The 15,253-nt window shown below is 42.9% G+C and overlaps 1 protein-coding gene across 2 annotated transcripts in view; it reads right to left on the reverse strand.

Annotated features, from left to right (window-relative positions):
* Nucleotides 1-15,253, reverse strand: part of ampd3b (adenosine monophosphate deaminase 3b) — a 32,725-nt gene continuing 17,472 nt past the window's right edge. For both annotated transcript variants that reach the window (XM_050073819.1, XM_050073820.1), the window contains 14 exons: nucleotides 13,782-14,004; nucleotides 13,454-13,625; nucleotides 12,194-12,359; nucleotides 11,573-11,792; nucleotides 11,275-11,404; nucleotides 9,950-10,144; nucleotides 9,429-9,560; nucleotides 5,763-5,926; nucleotides 5,238-5,364; nucleotides 4,878-5,041; nucleotides 4,318-4,438; nucleotides 3,294-3,467; nucleotides 2,733-2,843; nucleotides 1-885 (listed from right to left, as the gene is read on the reverse strand). In XM_050073819.1, the coding sequence (XP_049929776.1) occupies nucleotides 709-885; nucleotides 2,733-2,843; nucleotides 3,294-3,467; nucleotides 4,318-4,438; nucleotides 4,878-5,041; nucleotides 5,238-5,364; nucleotides 5,763-5,926; nucleotides 9,429-9,560; nucleotides 9,950-10,144; nucleotides 11,275-11,404; nucleotides 11,573-11,792; nucleotides 12,194-12,359; nucleotides 13,454-13,625; nucleotides 13,782-14,004 (2,276 nt within the window). In that variant the 3' untranslated portion in view covers nucleotides 1-708. The remainder of the gene's footprint in view (nucleotides 886-2,732; nucleotides 2,844-3,293; nucleotides 3,468-4,317; nucleotides 4,439-4,877; nucleotides 5,042-5,237; nucleotides 5,365-5,762; nucleotides 5,927-9,428; nucleotides 9,561-9,949; nucleotides 10,145-11,274; nucleotides 11,405-11,572; nucleotides 11,793-12,193; nucleotides 12,360-13,453; nucleotides 13,626-13,781; nucleotides 14,005-15,253) is intronic.

Here is a 15,253-nt window from a genome sequence, read left to right on the forward strand (position 1 = left end):
GACTGTTCTGCAGCCTTTATTTACATATGAAAAATGACAAACATAAAAAATAATTATTATCAGTTAGTCTTTTCACAGTTGGTGGTACAACAGTATTGTCTCTCACAGCACTTGTTATAGTGCTCATCGACACTTCCTACTGTCTTTGAATATTTTCCTAGCCTCTAATTTACTTCTGACAAAATCATGCAGTTGAATCAGTCATCAAAAAGGATTATTTTCTTTTTTTTCTATGTTTCATCTCAGACCTATAGTTCTGATAAAGGCCTGTGTAACATGCATAAATACACGTGACAGAAAACGTCCACCAAGCAGTGACAACTTTGCAAATCTAAGAACCCCTTTTCAGTAAAAAACAAAACAAAAAATAAACAAACAAAAAACATCTATGTGTCCATTGTAAATATGATTTTGTGGCTCATGCTCTTCTATATGTCCAAATGTACAAGTGCACTTTCCACCCGTCAGAGGAAAATAAACCTCTTTGACATTAACATGAGGCACACAGTGATCACCAGAGTTCATAGAAACAGCATCAGATAAGTTCTAAAAATCAAGAAGGTCAACATAAAATACTCAGAAATCCTTTTTTAAAAAAATCTATCACAATGTTTTATAAGAATACGTTAAAAAAAAAAACAGTATGTGCCATGTAACCTGTTTATCCCTGAGGACATATTCAGGCACAGTGTGTGCTGCTGTGGCAAATCACTCAGGTGGGTTAGTGCCAACATCCGTCTTCACGGCGTCCACCAGAAAACTGAGCTCATTGCACAGCGTCTCGTAGCGGTAGGCCATGCGGATCTGTGCCACGTTTGTTCGCCGGATGTCGTTGCCCTCCGGTCCGTCCTGTAGGTAGTTGGAGCCAATGAAGTGTTTCTTCTCCTGAAGGGTAAAAGATGGAGAGCAGATATTTTATAAATGTGGAAATCTTGTCAGTATTTGGCAGGTTGTTTTTTGTCCAGAGGAGCAGAGTGACCTTAGCATGGTGTTCTGATCATGTGGTTGGATCGTTGACCTTTCTCTGTGTGGACAGGCTGGTCAGTTTACAGCCTGACTGTATGAGTTTAATCTGTTTGAGGAGTCAGTAGCAATATGAGCTGCAGGACAAGGTTTCGTTGGACCGTTCCATAAACGGTTGGATTTATGACAGTGATGTGACGAGACATTTATGGACCGTGAGATACCTGAGGCTGCGATTGTACAAAAGAGGAAGTGCTTATCATTATAATACAGGTGGGGCTAATAACATGTACTCAGTGTAGTTTGAAAAATTCAAATAGTCGTTACCGGCTTTAATATATCTGCAGTGGCAAGAGAGGAAACTCTTTTGTGCCAAAAGATATTTGGGGCCATTTATAAACAGTGTCATCAGTAAAGAGTTCGTCCAGCAGAGAGCACTGACAGGTTTATTATCAGCTGTCAAATGTCTGTCAGCCTGTTGGTATCAGCTTTAACTCACTCACACAGTTGAGGAGACCAGAGAAGGGTCTGGCTGCAGACCTCCAGCCACAGACCCCACCTCCAGTGTTTGGACCCATCTCCATCACCAGGACCTCCCCCACACCCCTTCCCCCTATCGCCTGCTTAAATAATAGGGCTCAAAAGGGTGACATTGCGGAGGTGGAAAAACCGTGATGCATTGTGGGCTTTGCGGGCAATTGGAAAGTTGTTTACGTTTGGCGACGCTACGCTTGTGTTCTGTTGTTGTTGTTTTAGCATTTTAAAAGTAACAATCGTTTGACAATGGTGCACTCTTGCTGTGTCATTAACTGCCACAATCGAAGAAGAAGAAACTTTAAGAAGTGAAAGTTAAAAATAAAGATAAACTCCATGTTGTGCCCACCCATGTATGACGATGGAGAGTTAGAGATTTATGGTGTGAAAATGCCCTAATTCTGAAATAAATAACCGAGAAGCCCATACATATTTTCCACATAAAGACAGAGTGGATTTCAGGCTTCAAAATATTTTTTGTTTGAAATAAATTGGTCCAGCAGACACCAAGATATGTTAGTCAAAACCTGAGCAAGCAAACAGGCAGCACCACACGGAGGTGGCACATAGTGAGGCTTGTAAAGTTTACATACCTCTGAAATGACGATGGTCTTCTCTTTAAGGCGTAAAATTCGGAGGTCCTGCACCCACCCAAAGTTTGCTTGTCCATGAGCCCTTAAAGATTTGGCATTCCTAAATTCGTCGCCGGTATAATAACTTATACCGTTGACGAGATAGAGGACAAGCTCAGCTTCAGTCAACGGCTGCAGGGCTTTTAAATCCCAGTCTCCGTGCTCAAACGGATCCACTCCACCTATTTTCTGGATTTTGGAACAGGGTCCAGCTTGTCTTGGTACCGTCCGACACACTTTTCCTTTGTCTGGTCCATTTAAATCTCTCGCTTCACTTCTCTCTCCCGGCGCAGCGCAATGTAAACAAAACAATTTGCCCGTAAAAATGGTGCTGGTTACACACAATGCATTGCGAAGTCACGTGCCCTTTTGAGCCCTATAGCTTAACCAGTAATAATATCAGCCAATCACGTTGCAGTATTGATGGGAGCGCTTGGTGGCACTCTGAAACTAAGTTGGTGTTGTGAAAGCATCGTTTTAAACCTTTCTTTGGGGCTAAGTCTCTTTTTACTCTTGTCAAACCAGCCTAAATGTGATGTGATGTGTAACAGTGCCTTTCTTCACCTGTTCACAGTGAGATAAAAGCAGAAGGTGAGACTGTACCTGATGAGAGAGTCCGCTCTGTAACACACTGTTTCTGGCGATCTCACACAGATCACAGGTGCTCAGCTTCCACAGCTGGGCTGCGATGGCATACTCCTCCATCAAGGCCTCCTGAAGGGTTAAAGGAACATTTGATTTTAGGGTTAATGTACATTTTATGATCTGGTGTAAAATATGTTTCACTTTGAAAGCAGACATCTTTGACTGACTTATATGAGAGTCATGTGTTTCTGTGTGCCCTGCTGTTGGAGCTGAAATATTAGTCCATCCATTTATTCACTCTTCGACATTTCATGGACAAAAATAAAACGATAAACTGAAAGAATAATTAGCAGATTAATGGATTAACTGATGAAGAGTCAACTACTGGATCATGTTTCACTAAGTGAGGTCCTGTCCTGCACCACATGTTGTGTATAATACTGATGACATGTTTAGTTGCCCAGACGTCTGTGGACTCTTACATATCTGCTGTTGTCAGTGATTATAGTGATTGAGATATTAAAGGAGAATAAATGGTGATATGATGATTCTGCTTCTGGTGGTTCTGGTGGTTCTGACCTTGGTGTAGTGGAACTGCATGGGGTCGTCAGTGGACAGAGACACTCGCAGGCCTTTCTGGAGGAACTCTCTGAGCGGGTTCTTGGAGTACTGCAGGAACAGGCTGTTGTTGCTCAGGGGGGACATGGCGATGGGGACCTGGGCCAGGTAGTACAGGTACTGCAACACCGGACTCTGGGGAGGAGGAGGAGGAGGAGGGGGTGTAGACACCAAAGTAATGTGAGTAATGCTGATGGAGTTACTGCAGAAAATGTACTATTTGAGGACAAAGGAATCATATGCAGATTTCCCACAGATATAAAAGTCTCACAGGGTTCAGCTCAGTAATTTAATAACATGATGATTCAGCATTTATTCAGTTAGGGATGTTCAACTGGACAAAACATGATGATCAGTTGTTCTTCCTACAAAAACAAATGGGTTCGAACCAATCGAGTGTCTGTTTCTGCGTATTAGGAAGGAAAGTAGTTTTATCCAGCTCTGTGTTGTTGCTCTGTGTGCTGCCAGCACCTGGAGCTGCCGGCCCATCGCTAGCAAAGCATGTTTCATGTCACCTGATGGACCTCTGCCAACAACAATTATATGTCTACACACCACAAAATAAACAAAAAACAACGACCTATACTGTAAAACTTCACGTAGACCGCCGACCTTTCTCTGTTCATCTCCCTGTGGGCCGTGTCAGGTATCAGAGTGAGGACTGAGCACACACTATTGGATCAAGTTTATGTTAGATCAAATATAAGATTTGTAATTGATAAGTTATTCAACAGCCTAATTTTTTATAACGGTTACTCCTTATATAATATTTGTACTGGATTGAATAAATAATTTGCATTCAGTGCGGCAGCCCAGGACCACTTGAGAACTTGCCAGGCAAACAGCTGTAGTGCTGCTCAAATATTAACTTTCACAATACAATATCCTTCTTTTTTCAGTTCAAATGTAGACATTTAGTCATTTGCTTTTAGCATTCAGAAGTCACTGAGTATCAAACCCTCGTATTCAGACTGCAGGACTTCACCTTCTTGAGGTTGAGTCCATGAGAGATGTTGTCAGCTGTGAGGAAGGCAGTGACCAGGTGTGTGATGGAGCCGGCCTCGCCACAGTGGGGACGAAACTGGAAGGTGTTCAGACCTCTCTCCCTGAGGAGAGACAAATAATGATGTCATTAACTACCAGCAGTAAAGATGGAGCATTTCCTGAGCTCCACTGAGTCCTGTCCTTCATGTGCACCTGGGATTGTTTTGTGTGCAGCAACTTCTGTTGTTGTTATTTATGGGCGGGTGGCAGTGACACCCTGACGCTGACCTTGCCTTCATGGCTTCATATTTTTACTGATGAACCTCTTTTTTCACTGATTCAAAACTCAGCAATGCATAGCAGTTATTTTAAATTTCTGACATGCAGCTCACCCCAGAAAGTTTCCCACAGTTATCATTAAACATGTTTGTCAGGCCTGTGATGGACATGCAGCCTGTCCAGGTCCCCCACCACCCACTGGTGATGGGATTCTGGCCTCTAAAATCATCTTTAATTTAATAGGACTGGTCTGGTGTCCTAAAATCTACATGCAGGACTTACTTGCGAAGGTTGTTGAGCACCATGATGTTGGCATACATGTAGAACAGGTAGTAGGTGTAGGGAGGGTTGTTGTCTGTGGTCCACGCCTCAGGCTTTGGGCTTTTGTAGGAGAACATGTGGTCGCTGTGTTTGGACTCGTCATCCACGCTGTCAAATCCGGTCACCTGCAGGACAACAAATGTCACACAACCATGCATCTTCTTCATCAGTGCAGAAAACATGTAGCTTCACCTCGTCTTCCTCTCCTCAGTCACTTCCACAGCAAGTGTCACTGAATATCGCACAGACATGGCCGGCTGCTGTTTGACTTTAAGAAGTTCCTGCATGGTACAGAACCCACCCTCTGATAAAAGTACTCACGTATTTCAGTAACACATGTGTGGCTTTGTGCTTCTGTGGGTTGACTGTAGCCTCAAAGAGGGGGAGGAAAATGTTCTCCAACATCTTGGCGTAGTGTGGTACTAATTTCTTTGACCTAAAAATGTCACTGAAAGACAAAGAGAATCAAATCAACAAACAGATTTCCATAGAAACAACACAAACATTTCATCATCTGTTTGCTTGTTCAGGGCAGCCTGTTGAGTGATGTCATCACTCCTGACTTATCCTGAGTTTACAAGTTTGAAGCCAAAGTTTTGGCAGTTTATCTGTTTAATCTATGACTCAGAAAAATGCAGATATTTAGGTTTTAATTAGAAAATGTTGGTCCCAAACAAACTACCTGAAGTCTATCACTCTTAATTAAAAAGAGTTAAGATGAGTCATTGGTTTAGTATCAACACTGTCGTTTAGCATATTAGAATAAACTCAGATCATTTGTGTTATTAAATGAGGCGTGTTTGTTTTATTGAAAGAGACGCGCCTGCTGTCTCACTCAACACTTACTAGATCCTGGGGATTTGGATCATCCATCTCATGTTGGGTGAATGGACCTTATGCTGGATGAACCAGTTTGCTAAGCTCTCCCACTCGCTGGCAGAGCGGCCGTAAATGGACAGACGGGGCTCAGCATGCTGGTACTTACTCTCCTCCAGCTCTTTGGCAACTTCCTGAAACAGACGCCAAACCACAGGAAGTCGGTGATGTTTCTCGATAAAGCAGAAGTAAACATTTGTAAATGCTCACTGCACAGATAACAAGATAATTCTGTCACATCCGTGTAACACAGCAAGTGGACTTAAACTTCAAAACTTAAACTTAAAAATCCACCAGCAGTGGGAGCAAGACATCTACAGCTACACCCAAACCAACGATGAGAGATGAAACAAGTGTGTCTGCACGAAATACACGAGGATAAATTACATTTACACAGAGAAACAAATATTTGGAGCAGAGAGAGAGAAACTCTACTTTAGATAAAATGCTAAAAGCTAAATAAAGTGAGAGACCCCACACAGCTGCTGTCGGAGATTGTTCAGTGCAGTCTGTTCACTGTCGATTTTTTAAATATCTTGATTAGTTTTTTTGTGTTCTGGTCCTATGAAAAATAAAACAGTTGAATTAAACTTGATCAACCCAGAGAGGTACTTTATGGAGCTTTAATTAACCGTTATTTTGCCTATTCTTTTGTTGACCAAGCATTTTATCAATAAAATGTCAGACTAGTGAAACTTGGTTGGTGTAATGTCCCAGAGGCCGAGGTAATGTCTTTAAATGGTTTATTTTATTTCACCAACAGTCCAAAAATCCAAAGCTGTAGTTTCATTTTCAAATATGACAAAGATTAGCATCACATATAAGAAACATTTACAACAAATGTTTGTCTTTTTGGCTTAAAAAAAATCTAAAACAATTATTCATTTAGCAGAATAGTTTCCTACATTTCTGTCAATCAAATAGACGATAAACAGGATTAATGATGCAGCTCTGGTGCTTTCTCATATTTTGTTTAATCGACGTTTTTCACTGCAGAAAGTTTGACAAGAAAAACATGAATATTCCCAGTTAATTGTGACAGTGAGCCTGGAGACACTAAATCTGAAACTGATGAACAAAATTATCATTTATTTTATTAGCCTATTTATTTGTGTTTTGCCTTCTGTGAGATATCAAGTGTTTTTAGTTAGAAGAAGCCTACTGGATGTCTTTTTGAAGACTCTACCTCACTGACACCTCACTGACCCTCATTTAGGACTGTTTATATAACTTCAGTATCACAGCACTGTGTTGGGTCTGTCGTCTCGCTGTACGTGCTTCAGCCCCCCCATTATCCACAGCATGTCCTCTAACTTGTGCCGACATTTTCTTTCATGGATGTTCTGTATCGTAGCAACCAAAGCGTATCAGCTGAAAAAAACGCTGCGCTGTGTTCTGCATTTAACAATGAACTATTAACTATAAGTATTAATTTATTTTAAAACTGTTGTCTTTCATTTAAAAAGCAACGAACTACCTGATAATAGCTGAACAATACGACTCATTTACAAAGCACCACAATCAGGATAAATAATCAGGCCAGTCACTGGGGAGGGGGCAAAATCACTATACACACCACGATGTAAATTTACACTTACTGTGAACATATACTCCAATGAATCATATTTCCTCATGAATTTTGTATCTACTCTGTTAAGACCTTATATTTTGAAAAGCAGAGGTTATCACACGTGTCCTGGGCTGAAAAAACACCCTCCAATAATGATTAGAGAAAAGTCAAATCAAACGCTGACTGAAGAAATTACTGCAGGGTATTAAATTTATCAGATCAAATGACAAGTGAGCAAACAGGCCTAATATATTTTCTTCATTTATTGATTCAATCTTGAGGCTACTTTAATCATATATTGGTCAAACTGTGGGCAGAGCTGAAACAGTATGAAGAGTATATGTCTGTCAAACCCAGTTTATGTAATACAGAGACAGTTCAGGGACCTCAGTGTGCAGAAATATTTAAATAAGAGTGATAATATGAATCCCTTATCCCTCGCCAAAATTTAGTGCAAGTTTGGAGCGTTATTTGGCCCCCTTTCCAACAAGATAGTGAAACGTGTTTGGTATTAATGGATGCCTTATGTTCTTTAGTTTAAAGTGATAGTTCAGGTATTTGGACATGAAGTTGTGTGAAACGCTGACCATCTGTAGCTCTGATGTGACGGTGTCACTACTGTCAACGAGCCTCCTGCTCTGAGAAATGGCCCGTAGCTTACCGGAGAAAAAGTAGCTCTGAAGATAAAAGGGGGACACGTAACCAAAAGGTTTTTAGCTACAAAAAAGTATGCATGTGTTTTGTTAGACTATTTCAATAATTTTAAAACATCTCCGCATTACGTCAGACCTTGCTATCAATAGGGACTATTTTCTGGTCAGTATCACTCCGCCGTGCAGGCCCACAAGACAGCACGCCAACAGAAATCAATTAGACATTTCGGCACCACGGCGTGCAGGTGCGCAGGATAGCAACGGCTAAAGAAAACTTCATCGGCTGTTTCCAACAGAGAACCAGTAGGCTATTATTAGTGAGGAAGAAGATGGACTAGCCCTATATATACCTACTACTATAGCGCAAACACCGGCTCAGGCTCACGACACACCCTCGTCAGCTGCTGTAGGTAAACAGAGGGATACCAAAATGGTGCGAACTTGTGATTTCCCCAGCTGTGGGAATAAAAACATCGCCGGCTCCCAATTCCATCGGTTTCCTGTTACAGATGTAACCCGTAGGCAACTGCACGGCAGAGTGATACTGGCCAGAAAATAGTCCCAATTGATAGCAAGGTCTGACGTAATGCGGGGATGTTTTAAAATTATTGAAATAGTCTAACAAAACACATGCATACTTTTTTGTAGCTTAAAACCTTTTGGTTACGTGTCCCCCTTATATCTTCAGAACTACTTTTTCTCCGGTAAGCTACGGGCCATTTCTCAGAGCAGGAGGCTCGTTGACAGTAGTGACACCGTCACATCAGAGCTACAGATGGTCAGCGTTTCACACAACTTCATGTCCAAAAACCTGAACTATCACTTTAATATCATACCTGTGTTGTCACTTCACACTTTATAACTGAGCAGATACAGCAGGTTTTATTTGCTAACATTACTCTGCCTCACCCCTCATCTTCAGCTCTGCCTGTCACACTTGCTGCTTCCTCACTCCTCACAGCATCAGATGGCACGTTGAAATGTGTTTTAATAATAAAACTAAATTTATTTATCATGTAAATACATAGAAATTGTATTGTCAGTGATCAAGTCAGTAGGTAAATTGTTGTACTTGATCCAAATTTAAAGGTCAACCGCAGACCTTTTCATGGCCCCCCCTTGGCCTTTGGCTGGGGTCACCTGTACCCTTTGACCCCCCCCATGACGGCGGGCCTGACCTGTAACATTGCATACGGTGCTGCTGATCCAGCCTTAATCACTGTAAGGAGATTTCAGTTTGACAGCTCTGCCCCCTTTATTGGTCTCATTTGTTTCCTGGAGTTTGTTTACTTCCTGTAATTTCAGTGCAGCTTCACCCAACTTCAACCTGAGCAGGAATCTAGTTCAACCAGACACCTGGAAACATGACCATGCACAGCCTCTCAGGACATTGGTGCTTTAATTACACTGTACCTTGATGAGACGTGCAAAGTATTCTCCTTTGATGTCGTTGTCTGTTTTCAAGTAGATCTCTCGCAGCTCGCTGGCGCCCACAGGGTTGTATTTGGAGTTGAACTTGTCAAAGCGGTGAAATGTTTGTCTTCCCTGTGAGAGTCATTCGTGAGAGAGGGTGAATCTTACGTACAGATGATCTCATTCTGCGTCCAACAAAGTGACTGTATTGATTATTTTCATATTAGACATTTAGAGGACTTTGCATGGAACATAAAAACGATTGCATAACACCATATGAAATGCATGAAAAGCCATAATTACATCCTCGTGTCAGTGAGCACAGGTTAGTGAAATGTGCTGTGGTTATTTAAAAACTTAATTCTTGGCAGGCACATCAGAGTTATGTAATTACCTGATCTATATGCCTCTAGGACATCATGTTAATACAAGGTAAACCTGATGTGTGACAACATGGCCGACATGTCACTGGAATCTTTTTAGTTTTTTAAGACCTCTGACAGTCATGACTTTGTTCTTACAGCGTGCACGTCCAGAGAGTCCACGGTGAGGTCGTAGGGGTCCATGTTGAGTTTGTTGAAGACCTCTTTGAGTGTGAGCTTCTGGCCACCCTTCTCCAGGACCACGCGATCTGCCTCCGTCTGGTAGGTGGTCTTTATAAACTTCAGCAGATGCTTCTGGTTCATGCAAGCAGCAGCGTGTATGTGTGTGTCCACCTGAGGTTGACACAAAGCAGACAGTGAGGACGTGCATGACTTCACTGGATGAGTTACAGGAAGTCCATAAAGTCAAGTTTATTTAGATTGAAGGAACTAAAGTTAGAAATAACTCCTGCTGTAGTGAGACGACCCTTCAGAGGAAAAGCTCAGGCTGAAGCAGCGTCCACCAGATGAGCTGTTTTACATCATTATAATACAGAGTCCCTGTCAGTAGGGCTGCAGTCAGCAGAAAGTGTCCAGGTACATTCAGGTTCCAGTGTAATGACTGTTTGTTCAGGGCACAGAAGGAATAAAGCATCTGTATGATGCACTGTTATCACACTGTCTTCTGACTGTTTTCACTGCTGAGTTGATGGACTGTAAAAGCTAGGGACCATCTACGTGTCAGGCTAAAGCTAATTGTGTTAGCACAAAGAAACCAGAGGTCCCCTAAATACGATACGAAGCCGCAAGGCTGGAAAGGTAATGTTAACATTAATTTAAAGAGGCAACAGATAGCATCTTTTCCTAATAATATCATTATGAAAATAATGTGGGTTGCACAGGGTAGTGGCCACAGTAAAATATAATGTGGGTTGCACAGGGTAGTGGCCACAGTAAAATCAGACTATCAGCGTTTACATAGGTTAGTTAGTGGCTGTGCAATAAGCTTCTGCCACCAGGAGCGAAATTTCTAGTGGCTGTGCAATAAGCTTCTGCCACCAGGAGCGAAATTTCACTGGAAAAAATCTGCTTTACGGCAGGAAACACGTCATGTATTGCGAAACTGGTCGGTCGGCCAATCAGGGACTGGAGCTGGTCTTCATGAGGAGTTGGGCATGAGATAGTTGAGTCACGAGCACAATGGCAGACGGACAAAGTTTGGAGACAAGTGAAAAACGGCCTAGCAAAAGAAAAGGAGCTTCTCTGTGTGAGGAGGCAAAGAAGAGCAAAAAGGAGAGTGATAAAAGAAGAGGATCACACCAATAACTCTAGATTGATCCAGTGCTTCCAAATTAAGATATTCAAGTCATCTGGTGAACATTCCTGTGTTGTTTAATATATGTCTCAGAAAACAAACACACTGCACTGTCAGTGTTTTCCAGTGTGGTTTGTATATTGAACCTGATGGAAGAATACAAACCAACCTTTCTGACGTTGTAGAAGTCTCTGTGAGGAACACATTTCAGCTCTTTGAGCTCGGCCATTTCATTCAGCATTTCATGGAGGTAGAATTTAGAGGCCAAGAAGTTGAGCCGTCTGTGACAGTAGGTTTTCCTGCAAGGCAACACAACATAAGATCATGTTAACATGTCGTTTGATAGACTGCTGACTAACCTTCTGCTACAGGAAGAAAAGACTGTTCACGCTGTTCTGTGATAAATCAGTTCAAATCTTTCATTTGAGCTGTTGTTGTGAGCAGTGGTCATGTTGACGTGTACTCACGTTGGGCCGTCAGCGATCATTGCGAGAACGTGGCTCAGGTCGATGGCGAAGGTCTCAATGTCGGGGTAAGGGAGGCTGTGAGGCCGCTGTTGTTTCAGGGCCTCTGCGTCGTCGTAAACATGAATGATGCCGTCCTTCATCTGCAGCTCGTAGTTCAGGTCCTCAGGGATGCCCTCCATGGAGTACGGGTCCTCCCCTTCATGAGGGAAAGGCCAGGTGTCTGCAGACGACAGGAGGAAATAAATCACACGGCAAATAAGGGATAATCACAGTGGAATGAGATGTATATGAAGCATATGACACATGCTCTGTAATCAGCACCTGAAATGCACCTTGGGAGATGTAGTCAATGTCTTACTAAAAGTTTTTACAGTCTTGTATCTTTTGACGTTTTTATCAATAAAGCTTTGATAAATGATCCAAACAGAAGAGTTTAGTCTCTGTCTGAGCCATAGAAGTGCTCAGACTGTTGGTCAGGTAACACTGTCTGTGGGAACAGTGACTGGGACAGCTCGTCCCATGGCACGACTCTACTGGGAATGAAAGAACAAAGACTGGAAAGAAGGAGGAATTTTAACCTGTAAAGCTTTTCTAAAGAGGAAGTTGTCTCAATGGCCCTACCTGGCATGACCTCATCTTCTTCCCGCCACTCCTCATTTCTGGCGTTGCAGAGGAATTGGGCAGTGGTCCTGGGGAAGTGATGGTAGGCCAGTCTGGAGTATTTCTCTCTGATGAAGAGCGCCCCGAGGAGGCTTTGGGCTGCCTGCTCATAATCCTCAACTGTGATCTGAAAAAGAAAAGTTAAGTTTTATATACATATATATTTTTCCACCGATCTGTCCTTAATTGCCCTTTTTTAGAATTAAACTGTGGTTCACAGATAAATGTGTGCTGTCTCTGGTGTTGCTGTACATCAGTTTAAAGGGCAGTGATACTGGAGGTCCTCAGATCTCGAGTGTTTCAACAACCACAAAATAATAAGCAGTCTCAGCAATATTGAGTTGACATTTATTTCTGTCCTTTTCTGGGGTGTGAAGTCTTTCACTCTGACAGTGAAATCCTTTTTCTGTTGTACAGAGAACAAACCCTTTACATTTGGGTGAAACATGGCCTCTCCTCTCAGGCCAAATATTTTTGTGCCTCTGTGCCGGCGTGGCTAGAGTCCTAAGTCCTAACTGGATGCGAGGAAGCATCTGCGAGTTAACCAGTTTGACGGTTTGAGTGACGGGGTGCAGCACGATGTGGTGCACCATTTTGAGCTGAACTTTTGTCGGACGCCCATTGTCTGTTTTTATTCTGTCACTTGCGTTGGAAGTGCTTCAGTGGACGAGGAACAGCTGATTGATGAGGTTTAATGAGGAATTACCAGCAGGATACCTCCTGACAGGCTGTCACAGGCTGGAGGGAGACTGACAGGAAGATGAATGTTTCTGGTAAGAACTGGGAGCTACAACAATGATATCTGTAAGTTTCCTGTGATATTGTTGTTGTGAATATGGATATAAAGGAAGTTCGTGTTCACTAATCTTTTCAGTGATCACTCTGAGACCACAGCTGATGGTGTGTGGTTTGTTAACATGATGTGATGGACTTAATATTTCATAGATTCAGTGTGGACAGAGAGTGTCTGATGTCACACAATGTGGCGCTATAGTCTGATGCTTGCATCCAGTCAGGACATGGTGTCACCGAGTCCCTCCTGTAGCCATAGACTTTAGGTCTCGTTCTCTCTTGTCTGTTTGATGTTTTGTGTGCAGCCACTTCTGTTAATGATGATGCTCATGTTTGAGCGCAGGGAGAAGCTGCTGTGTGAAGCTTCAGTTGTGTGTTCATATTGTGTGTAGTCGTGCATCTATGTGCTGGAGTGTTCTTCCTGTTTACCCCGGCACAGTAATCTCCACTGATGGTTACTCTCTGGAAGTCTGGGAAGTCCCCTGGCAGACATGGTTCTGGTGTGGACGGGGCGAGCAACGGGGAAGGCAAGGCCCACTCATTACCGCCAGGTATCTGCAGAGACACCGAATGCGAACGCTTCAACATGAAACTCTTCTTCCTGGAGACACACAAGAGAAGACGTTAGTCTCCTGACAAACTAAAGGTGTCCCTCAGGGCCACTGCAGAACACTGGGAGTATGTTCTGTTGTTTCCTGCTCAGAGATGTAAGATGTGAAGACAGAAGGAGACACATGTTCAATCAAACATTTCCTACTTCTTAGCAGACTCCTGAGACTGCTCCTCAGCCAGCTCCTTCTGCAGCTCCCTCTCTCTGTCCTCATGCAGGCCGATGGGACAGTCCTCGGGCACGGTGAACAGTGCCAGAGCATCCTTGTTGTCTTCCTCTTTCAGGGCAGAGGCGAACACCTTCTCTGCTAGCAGTCGCACCTTCTCATCCACCTCGCTCATAGAAATCCTCGGGAACAGCCGGGGTAAATCTGAGGGAGTGGAGAACGATAGAGTTTTAGTCGGCTCTGTTTCTGTCTTGGCAGGAAAGGTTGTGGTTAAAGAGGTATCTGAGAGGAAAGGCCAACCTGCTAACATGTAATATTTCATCTCATTAATGTGATGAAATACGGCAGCACGTAAAGGAGAGATAAGATTGTGTTAGTGGTGGCAGTAAATATAAATACCAGCAGGATAAACATGAGATCTGTGAAATATGAGTGTGAGGTCGGGGGGTTTGGTGGGGAGGTTGAGGGATGAGCTTTTGGGATGCCTCATCATAATTCAGCAGTCAACATGTCTTGAGTGGCTCCATGTTCTGCCAACGTGTCGGGCAGGTTACAGTAAACACAGTTGTTTACACAGTGTGACCTCTCAACCCCTCAGGGCCGAAGGGTCCCCGGCTCTAGGATTACACCGCTGTAAACATGAAAACATGCTGCATCCTCAGTCTGTGGTTAGTTTGTCTGATGTGACAGTTTATTTTAGTGGTTCTCACTTTTAAAGTCACTCAGGTTCAGTCCAACAGCATGACATCATCATTCTGCAGATCAGGATCAGAGAAGGTGGAGGTGTGACTCTCACTCAGCACCGCATTGGTCAGCTTCAGTTCAGAGGGATTATTAATGTATATTGATGCATTTGACACTGAGACATCCTCAAACTCAAGACGTAGCTTAACTTAAAACGTAAACGCGATGCACATGGAGTTCGCACAGGACGAAAAAATTTGGGTACCCTGGGTGTGTTGGTTGTTGACGTTCTGGGATGCCGTGTCAACTTCAGCCTGTTACATGCATTGTCTGTTTTCAAAATACACTTCTGTTTTCACAGGAAATGTACAGTTTGCATACAGTCTCTTTCAAAATAAAAGCTCTGACAGATGCCATCAGGCACCATTAAACAATAACAGTGACTGGCTGGGTGTCATGCCAATATGAAAGGACTAGGGCTGTAGTCTCCTGGTCGACTAGTCCATTATTTGGTTGCTATGCTCTCGTCCGACCAAATTCTCATTAGTCAGTATCGCGGTGACGCAGACCTCCTGTCTGTTTCTGTAAGCTGAAACCATTTCCCTCAGTGGAAACGAAGCTTGTATTTACTTGTATTTCACAGATAAGAAACAATAAATTGTGAAGACAGTAAAGCCTCCACTAAAATAGCATTTTAAGTTGTGTGTGTGATTTATCCTTCAGGGATTTATACTTCGGGATTTATCCTGGCTTCATATGAACAGAGGAA

The sequence above is a fragment of the Epinephelus moara genome, chromosome 20 (genome assembly GCF_006386435.1).
Source record: "Epinephelus moara isolate mb chromosome 20, YSFRI_EMoa_1.0, whole genome shotgun sequence".
In the NCBI taxonomy this organism is placed as follows: domain Eukaryota; kingdom Metazoa; phylum Chordata; class Actinopteri; order Perciformes; family Serranidae; genus Epinephelus; species Epinephelus moara.